The sequence below is a fragment of the Xylocopa sonorina genome, unplaced genomic scaffold (assembly GCF_050948175.1).
Source record: "Xylocopa sonorina isolate GNS202 unplaced genomic scaffold, iyXylSono1_principal scaffold0035, whole genome shotgun sequence".
Taxonomy (NCBI): Eukaryota; Metazoa; Arthropoda; class Insecta; order Hymenoptera; family Apidae; genus Xylocopa; species Xylocopa sonorina.
This window is the reverse complement of record NW_027490106.1, coordinates 1,824,424-1,835,284: the sequence shown is the minus strand read 5'-3', so window position 1 is coordinate 1,835,284 and position 10,861 is coordinate 1,824,424. Positions and strand designations below refer to the sequence as shown.

General features: G+C 34.3%; 1 protein-coding gene across 1 annotated transcript in view; it reads left to right on the top strand.

The window, feature by feature from the left end:
- Nucleotides 1–890: 890 nt before the first annotated feature.
- Nucleotides 891–10,861, top strand: part of LOC143432155 (uncharacterized) — a 98,910-nt gene continuing 88,939 nt past the window's right edge. Inside the window, 2 exon segments of the mRNA XM_076908927.1 lie at nt 891–948; nt 1,583–1,843. Coding sequence (XP_076765042.1) covers nt 891–948; nt 1,583–1,843 — 319 coding nt within the window.

Genomic DNA, 10,861 nt, shown 5'->3' with positions numbered 1-10,861 from the left:
GTATTCTGTAGGATATCGTTGAATCTCGCACGCTGTGCATCACTTTTCTTAGTTTCATTTTGAGATTAGCAACCGGCGGTAACGAGCACGTCTATTCGCATAAAGGTTTTAGAAATTTCAATAGCATATAATATATTCAATTTTAAGTATTCTATGTTTCTCTGAAATTAAATAATTTATAAAATGACGACTTGTAATCATCCTTATCATATAGTTACATTTATATACTGACCAATGATGCTTTGTCTTTTAACAAATTGCATGGGAGCATAATTTTCTGTATTTTTTGAACGTGTCATGATGTAAAGGAACTATACTAGTACTCCATTATTGTCTACCCCGTAACTGAGATTACAGTTCCTCGATTTTCAACGGTTGCTTACCTGCTCTGTAATCTCTGTCTACCGTCTGCAATATTACGCAATGAAATTACAGGTCCCTGCTTTCAACGTTTGTTTTTCCAAATTGCGATCATCACAGCCACCAACATGCGAATATCATATAACTAAGATTATAGTCCTCGTTGCCAAAGCTCATCTTTTACGGGCTGTGATTACAGTCTCCGACTGCAATGTGTTAATTTAATAAATAAACTAATTAACAAGAGAATCAACTAGCAGCAGCGTACTAACTATACACAATAAAGGCTTTATGTGATCTTTGCTGGTTATATTTCTCATCGATAGGTGGCACGACCTTTCGTTTTAGACTCGAGATTTATTTTGTAACGCAGTAAATAGAGTGTTACGCTTAAGCGAGTCGATACATCCTTCATTCGAAGGTGAAGTTAAGATCATGATATTGCGGTCACAAAGGTATCTGTCCAGGAGAAAGTCTCATTCTTATATTGACCTTTTGTTGATATTTCAATTTTTTTTTTGTTGATTTATATGCTTTCCAAAATCAACTATAGTCATAAGGATTATTTTGTCTCAAAGTTGACCAAAAGTTAGAAAGGTGCACGTTATCGACTGACATAGAAAAAATTAAACAATATGTTTGAACATTTCCAAAGTGTTTTATGAAACAAAACAATGAACTACTAAAAATGCTACAAGTATTAAGATATATAAACATATATATCTGGTAGTCGCGGTGAACATGTTTAAACAAAAGTATACCTGACTCCACTAGTTTCATCGTTAAATGAATAGACTAAAGGTTGTCAATGCACTATAAAAACAGATTATATTTGAAAACTGTAAAATTTACAAAAAATAGTTGAGATAGAAAGAGAAAAGATTAATATTGAACAAGGACGAAAAGAAAGTGTAAAAAGTGATAATATGTTTAGTATTGGAATAACTACTTCTGATTCTATTAATACCACAACAGGGCAATCATTTCGTGAGCGTTCAGCATCTTTTTTTGTGAATAACAATATAACGCATAAACAAGGAAATAATATATTCTCCCTGTTGCGTTCCCATTCATATTTTTTCTGATTCGCCAAAAGACGTTAGAACACTTCTCAATGTGCCAAGCGATTGGTGAGATGTATCGGTAGTTCCACCAAGAGAATATATTTACTTCGACTCAAAAGCAGAAATTATTAAGAGACTTCTTTGATCTCAATCCATAGGTAACATTAGACAATTAAAATCAGACATTCATAACAATGGATGTACGTTAGATAAATCTAACGGTATGCATCTTCGGTCTATTCAATGTAGTATTTTCAAAATTCCAAATACAAAGCTAATTATTATTGGCATTTATACAGGTAGTTAAGAGCCTCACAGTCTTGTTGGTTTCTCTGAAAAATTAATTTCCGATATTAAAGAAATCATATCCGATGGAGGAATCAATCATCGTGGCACTACACTTTCAATATCATTAAGATGTTTTGTAGCCGATACACTAGCTCCAGTCTTAATTTTAAGTCATCGGGGACATAAGTTTCCACGACCATGTTCAAAGTGCAAAGTAAGTGGTGTACATGAAAAAGGTCGATATGTTTTCAGTGGTATAAACCATACCCTAAGGAGTGACCAGGTTGTGGCGACCACCGTAGTCGCTTTTGCACCCTGTGGCACAGGGTGGAAGAAAATATTTGACCCTCGAAGCGAAGAGACTGGAGACATTAAATATATGTTTGACTCCAAACTTTCTATTCGTCTTCGAAGGTTAAGGACGTTTTCTGCGAACGTGCCCCCTTCTTTTCGACATCGAAATAAGGGGGCGAGAACAGATATAATGTGAGGAAAAGGAGCCCTCAGGAGTTAGTTAGTAGTTACTATCTGAACAGCATAGCATCGATACCTTGAGCAAGTATAAAATTTATTATTTGTTATTTGTTAAAGTAAATTATTTTATTCCGTTATTCCGAACGAGCATCATTCTGCCTCACCTACGTAGGTCTCCCAAAAGGTATATGTTAGATGACTAGGATCATCGCGAAAACGGTCAAAGTCCATTATCTTTGATACTGAAGCGGCGTTGCTTCGGTTTGCTGTAAAGATGGAGGAAGAAAGAAGGAAGGAAAAGAGAGGGGAAGAACGTTTCGTCCTGGGCCTGCTAGTGGACTCATCAGTAAGGCTACTTAGCAGGTCCTACCTTAGACGCTGGGATATTAGGGACAGGTCAGAACTTCTATATATTGGAAAGGATGGGTCATCGAGTACTTTCAGGAAAGTGTAAACGGTGCTGTCCCTCTAGTGGCGAGTGCCGCCACAATACCATTTGGGATGATGTCACTGGTATCTTTTGAATATATGCATATCGTATGTCCTGGCGTTACGAAAAAATTATCATCTGCCTGCGGAGTTCTTTTTCTATTTTTCCCTTTATCATGCTAATTGTAAACAGTAACTTGGTTTTTCAGAGAATCGCTATCTTGCGACCGTCACTTCATCGAATCACGAGTTCGTTATTATTCGTGGCCAAAATAATAAATTAAAACCAAACATCGTTTTTTTTTTTTACAATGACGCTAAAAACGGAATAGATCTATCCGACCAAATGTTTTCATAATATAATTGTTTACGGAAAACAGTGAAATGGTATAGAAAAATTGTTATAGAACTGTTTTACGGAAATTGTCTGGTAAATGCGTGGTACGTTCATAAAAAATGGGGAGCTAAGCATTTCCAAATTTTACAATTTAGAGTAAAAATTATTGATTATCTGCTGATGAATATTGATAATCATTCTAGTGAATTAATAATGAGTAAATGGAATCATTTTCTAACTTTGTACGAATGATCCGCGAAGAAGTCGAGAAAGCGATGCAAAGAATGCTACAAACGCTTAGCAAAGTTAAAAGGTATTAAGTACGCCACGAATAAAACAAAAAAATAACCACGTATTGTAATTATTGTAAGGACAAGCCGGCACTTTGTTTAGCCTGTTTTTTGAAGAATTCCATAGAAAAAATTGATAACTATATTTTATGATACTCAATGTATATGATTGTTTTGTATTGGATGTTTGATTACAATGTTGTAATGTTAATATATAATGTTAAAACAACAAAACAATATTTTGTACTATATTTTGTATTTTTTTTATATAAAAGCAATCGTGCATGACCAACCGGTAGTTAACTATTCACGATAGTTAATTAGGAAGAAATTTCTTATCAAGTATCTCACAGAGACGTCACACGTAGCTCCATCTACCGACCAGAAATTTAGTCGCCGAAAAGTTCCGTATCAGAAGGCGCGTAGGGAAATCTCTAAGAAAGAAAACAGTCGAATCTCTACGAAAAATCTTTGTTCTAATCTTTATTCTTCTTAAAGAGAAGTATTAAGTAAGTAAGAGTAAGTAAGAATAAAAGTAGCTAACAAGACACGCGAGCGACTAGTCGACCTGGTAGATAGTCTAATCGATAATATGTAACACCTGTAATAGTGCCTGGAATTAAATACATTTAAAATTGAAGACCGTGGTTGAATAACCGTATGATACATCCTTTTCATTTTTCTAACTGTGAGGGTAAAATCGCGAGGTGTCTTACCCACACACGTGCACGCACCCCACAAAAGCGAAGAAACTTGCGACAAAAGGTAAGTATCACTATAGGATGGCCGATTGCAGGGTATTAATGATATTATTGCAACTGGATACGTGTGTAAACAAAAGATGTAATTGCGAATATTCTAGAATATTGAATGTTCGAGATATTCCACAATTTATGCAAAAGAGTACATGTGTGCGTGTATGTGTGTGCCTGGAAGAACAAGGGAATGCATAGAAATCCGGGGAAAATAGTCGCGAATGTACGATAAGTGAATGCATAAAAAGATGTGTGTACGGAGAACGAGTCAGAGTCGATATTGTATTTGAGTTTGAGAGAAGTTGCTGGATTATTTCAACATGTCAATATAGAAACAAAAATGAATATTGTGTTAAGAAATAGAATCATGTATATAAACAGGAGAAGGAAATTTATCGATTCGAGAGGTCCCCAATCAGTTTAGACTGAATGGTTTGAAAGAAAAATACATATAGATTTTGCACGATTATTATTTCTTAGGAGGGAGGAACCTATATTTTCTGTTGAGTAGTCCCGCAATTCGTATAGGTTTCGAAGCGTAAAGGCGGTCTCTAAGGCCAAGTAATAAAGTATTCAGTTGAATAGAATATCGGATTTTAAATTTATTTCTATCACCCATATCCAATAAACGTAGCACTAACAACAATAAATAAGTAGTACTGTGTTCAATAAAATTTCCACTCAATTACAATTACGCTTGTTTTCGCGAAACTCTACAATCCTACATATACATATATTGACAATTACTTTTCATCATACGCTTTGCTTCTAAAACTGAAGGAAATAAATATTTATGCCGCTGGTACCATTAGAAGAAATAACAATTTAATATGTTTTACATCGAATTTTATAGGAACAGGAGTTGACGATGAAGTACACAGATTGAACAAAGGAATTTAAATATATTTCTATAAGACGATCGGAAATCGTAAAAATTTGCAATAATCATAATATGGAAGGTGTAGATTTATTAAATGAAATGATAAGTATATATAGTGTGACGTGGTTACGTCACAAACTCTCGACCCCCTCGGCTCGCCGACCGCCAACCCCATACACAAAGCATTAATGACAGTTGCAGCGGTGATAGCCCGCAGGTTTGCGATAAGTAGCCCCGCTTTCGAGTCTCCGTACCCGTCCCTTATCCAATAAGCGGTAGGAACGAGAAGAGTCGCTGTCGAAGAAAATGCCCTCAAGGGAGAAAAGGACAGCACATCCCAGGAGCGGCTGTGCGTTGAGGCAGTATGAAGGGCTGAAGTTACAGCGTCTTGAGATGGAACTGCAAATTTTCATGACGTACAAACTGGAGAATGACGATAGAGAAGTATGGAGTATAATCGGCAGAGAAGATATGCCCTCGGAAGGATGAAAATTCCAGCGACAATTGTGCGAGCGTGCCATAGGAACATCCAGAAAGAGATTGAGAGAAGATAGCGTGAGTCCTTATCCGCAAAAGCGTCTGCCTTTCTTTTGCCTTATTTTCGGCCTTTATTGCGGTCTTGGTGTATATTTTTGAATGACAATTGTGATTGTAACGGTGGCCGAGAGTGCCGACTACCGATTGCTTAATTTGATTGCTTAGTGCGCGGTAAGCGCATGGTGATCAGAATTCACTTGTTGCGTTCATTGCGTAATTCCCGTGGCTTTTCTAGCTAGTTCGTGTTCCGTTTATCTCGGGTTTCGAGTAATTCTGGTGTTCCTTTTGCCAGATCGTGTCGAGGCTATAGAGAAAGATGCCATGACGTCAGTATCCCGCGGCCCATATCTGCGTTATCCGACTAGGCGTTGGTCGACTTAAGGAGCCCTTCGAAGCTTCGAGAATTGTTCCATCCCGTAATTCCTGAACCGCGTTAACCTTTTTTTTCATGCTACATCCCGTGTAGCTGGCGCCCTAGTATTTTGAGACCTCACAGCTTCGAATTTCTTCCTTTTGAGACGGCAATTTTGCATTCGCGAACACGCGAAGATTTGTACGAAAGCGGGAGTAGTGGTAAAGTGCGTATCAGTCCATAACGTGTTAGCTTAATTGATCGCTCCCCAAGATCCCCGGGTGTGGAAACGTCGGTACCCCGTCACAGTAGAATATTTATCAGATCAAAGAAATGAACTCTGAGATAGAGCATGCACTTTGTCAATTTTGCATTAATGAATAGCTGATTTGAATATAAGAGAGGACTATGTACAGTTCAACATACCAAAGACATACTTTATATTTCTTAGAATATAAAATTAATATAGAGACATGATAAAATATAAAACTATTTCGAGCATCAGAGAAACGGCCTTTCAAAAAAATTGTAAACGATCGTACAATAAATATGATCGTACAAAAATATGCCCTAGATGGGTGACAATAAAGAAGCCTCTAGATGCAAGTTGCCGGAATATAAAGGAAATGTTATCACGTATTTTAAATGTCGTGTTCAATTATTTTTTGTAAAATGTAGAAAGTGTTTCTCAAAATTTCATAGGGATTGGGGTTGAAAATAGTTAATTTTTGTAACTGTTAGAAGAAACACAAAAAAGTTTGTGTACGCAAACCTTTTTAAGTAAATTATTTTCTTTTTATATGCAGTATTTCGGATAATGTGTACAATGCAATGTACATGTTGTGAAAGAAAACTAAAAAAATCTGGAATAAACAATGATTCTTTGTATATTGAAAAATTATGTTCCAAATCGTCTAATAATTCAAAAAGACATTCTTGCTTTTGAAAAAGAAATCAGACCTGTATGGATTAAATCCATTTATGGCCGTCAAAAACATATTATTCTTTACACAATTTTAATAATGTTGTTGGAATACGTGTAAATGGTATAATCTTGATCCATGCGCCATCTATTTATATAGAGGAGAGATGAAAGTGGTAAAATAAGATTGCAAGAAGGGGAAAAACATTTTGTTCCGAGAATATGCAGCGCGAGAAAAGGTATATTATAAGAAAGTTTTGGTTTCCTTTTCTACAAAATATATTAAATTCTTACTGAAGAGAAGAATTACTCATTAGCCACAGACCACAATATACCAACAAATGCTAATTGGGTGGATAAATTATATACCCTTAGAAACACAAAAATATTCTATTACCATGTTATTAGTTACCAATATTTTTAAATATCTCGCTTTTAACATTAATGAACTTGTACCACTTTCAAAATAAACAGATAAGTGTCGGGACTAAAAAGTGTCGACAAAAAACCTATAAGTAAGCTACCCTCCCGGTAAAAGCATTGGAGACAAAAAAAACGATTACTAATAGGTAAAATATACCTACAATTTATACCACAAATTTCTAAACAATGTCCAAAATAAATTCCTGATCGTAAACGAAATAAATTAAATTGAAAGTGTTGAGATACATTGTTAAAATTACTATAAAAATTGACTAAGCCGCACCATTGCATCAACCTTAACTATTCAGGCGCCATTATGTTGCAGCTTGAAGCGCGTGACACAAGTAATTCGAGGCCAACTCAAATTACAAACTTCTAAGCGCTGAATAAGTATAGTACTGCACTTTCATCATGTGTACCGTAAACAATTGAAGCATAATAGTGAATGTACTTACTCGGTATGTGCTTGAAACGGAAATTGAATGAATGGGCTCCCGAAATGTCGCACCTGGAAATTACTGACCTCGCTCGTGACGTGTCGATTCATGAGAAAGTTCCTGATCGTGTTCATTTAACGTATGAATAATTTCTCCAGTATGTACGTCATAAAAATTTGCTGTTCTATGCCAAGACGTTGTAACTACCTGTTCCGCATCAGGTAGCCTGTCTGGCTAGCAATTCTCGTACCAGAGTCCTGAAACATTTCAGATTATAATTAGCTATCAATTTTTTCTAATTTCTATATCTTTTATCTATGAAGAGGGAACTCGGAAATCTAAAACAATTATGTATTACAAATTACTGCACAATGTATATATAAATTTCTCTTAATAAGTTTTTTTTACAAAAGACCAAACTCAGCACGTACTATTGCCGTTTAACACATTGCAAGCGGTAAACAGTAATTACAATCTAAGGAAAACAATAGCTGAAAGCAACGAACTGAAATCTTAGTTACGTGACACTGTAGGTAGTAGACTTATGATAACAGTTCGAAGAAAAATAGACGTTGGAATCGGGAGACTCCAAGTTCAATTACGCGATAGACGACAATGCGTCATTTATTTACAAAGTTCAGTTTCTTCGCCTCAATAACATTCGTAAATTATCAAATTAGCTAGAGCACGCGAAAAAAACTGAATTTGCTCGCTGCAGTTTGAAAAATGTGAAAACCTAACCGGCACTCAACTTGACGCTAACGTCAATATTAGTAGAAATACCTAATCAAAATAAATGTCAATACTTACAATTTTTCGAAGCTATTATCGTTATTACAATGGCGCAAAGAAATGAATGCAGTGTAAAACAGAAATCGCATAATAAAAAATTCGTGTTAGCGATACAGGCAATCAGTATTAAATTAGCGTAACGTCCAACGTGTTAATAATACATACAGTTAATAAGAACTTTGAATCATATTTGCATTTCTCTAGTCTAGTCTAGCGGTTAACAGTACTATAAGTGATTCTGGAAGAATTTTCAACATATACTGCTAGAATCTCGACTAAAAGAATATCAAAAAAACTACGATTTACTTCTTTTACTATTTATATTAATTATATTATATTATTTATACTAATTAATTATTATATTACATATATTCCTGTATCTGCCCATTAAAAATTTAAAAAGTGGACATAAATGAAAAAACAAGAAAGTTCAACCAAGAGGACATCAGATTGATCTCTTCTTTATCGGTTCTTTTGATATCAACAAACATAAACATTTGAAACTGATAATGAGACACATAATCTACAAGTCAAGAAAGCAATGCTATAAGTCACTTTGTAGAACACCTTGTATGTTTAACATGTAAGTTGATCTTATAGTGAGATACTTAATGCCTTGTATGTCTTCTAATACCTGCTTCAGAAGACGATCTTTTACAAATTATGGAGTTCTATGGAGTTCTAGCAATTTGGAAAATAAAGTACTGTAAGATGTGGATGAGAATAAAGTAAAAACTCGATTGCTCAACTGTTTACTGGGCGTATTTATTCCTGGTTCACCCGAAGGTTCATACAAGAATGCCTTCTTAGGCCATTCGTACTAGCCTCGAGGACACCCTCAACGTCATGGTCCATTCGTATGTTTAGACAAGGCCCCGGAGAGGGGCGATGCAGCAGGAAAATGCACACGGCCCTCGTTGACCGCCCGTGCACCCTGTTATCCGATATTTCTTACAGTACATTTATAAAAAAAACTCTAATTACTAATTATGATACAATTATAATAAAATAAGTGGTATTTCTGGTTAAAAAATCAACGCAAAATTCATTCTTATTTTAAATAAAAAGTTGAATAATTCTTTTAAAATAAAATGTATGTATAGATCACATGTTTTTGTATTCACATGTATGTAAGAAAATAAGTAACTAAGACACATCTAATAATTGCATACTAAAAACGTTTGAAAAATGTCTTCCACACTCGCCCAACAGCCATTGAGGAACTGACTCGCTTATGAATTAACAGATACCTAATATTCAATTATATGCATTTTGAAAATTCTTTTATGTTTAAAATGAGAAATTAAATTTTCATTAAATGTTTCCATGTGTAATTTAATTATTTATTTTGGTTGTGTCCCTCTCCATCGCATGAAAAGAATTTTCTTCAATATGTTGTAAAAAATTATTTGTTACTGCTATTTATGAGGTTTCCGAATATTTTCTTTGTGCGGTTTCTTTTATTCGGTCCCTTTTTACCACACAAAAGCAAAATACCGTAAAACAAAAAATAACTTTCAGAAACAATACATTGTACTGCTTTGCTTTCTTTAATTTGTAAGAGTTTACGATTAGGACGAAGATAGGACGAGAACAATCAACAGATGTACGAGCACTTCACGTTCATTAGTAAAAAATTTGCTGCTCAACTGTTTTTTCAATTTATCGAAAACGTCCTGGTCTAACTGTATTATTTGAAATATAACGAAATTAAATTAATAAAACAGTGAGTAGTGCTGATTTAATCTCAATAGCTTTATCAGCAATGTAGAAAAATCATAACATTAAAAATAAAATTGAACAAAAATAAACTATAAGAAAGATGAATGATATTGTGCGATGAAATTATCGCTACTGAGTGAAAAATTATTAAAGAAACGATTCCAGAATGCATGAAAACGATTGTACGATCGATTTTTATTAAATATTAGCTAATGTGAATTTAAAATAAATAATTGTTTATTTCCTTATCAGATTAACTGAAGATTTATCAGGTGTAATACTTTTTCCAGAATTTCTGGCGGTTAAATACTTATTTCCAATCAGTCTTTCGTAAATTCACTAATTTTTAATACATAATAAAGAGATATTACTATTATTTCACTTGCTTTCACTTTATATTAAACCAATTTAACGATACCATGAATTTTATTATTTATACAACTTTATACCGCACGAAAAAATTTGTTAATTGTAATGTATAGCTGAATACTTTTTGCCAACGGTTGTGTACAATATATACATGCAGAAATATGTAATTCTACAAGTATAATAATAATAAAAGATGACGAGCAATATTCTAATATTATTATTGACAGCTGTTATTAATATAATTGTACCATCAATTGTGTCTTCATCGTAATAAAAGAGCCTCTATAGTTCCTAGCGTTTGTTACAGCATATTCGTCCATTTCGTTCATTACAGCATACTAATTGTAAAAAAATTATTCGTTGCAATATTCGTTTACGACGTCGTACTATAGTATAAAATATTGTTTGCGGGTATGAAAAAGTAATTAGC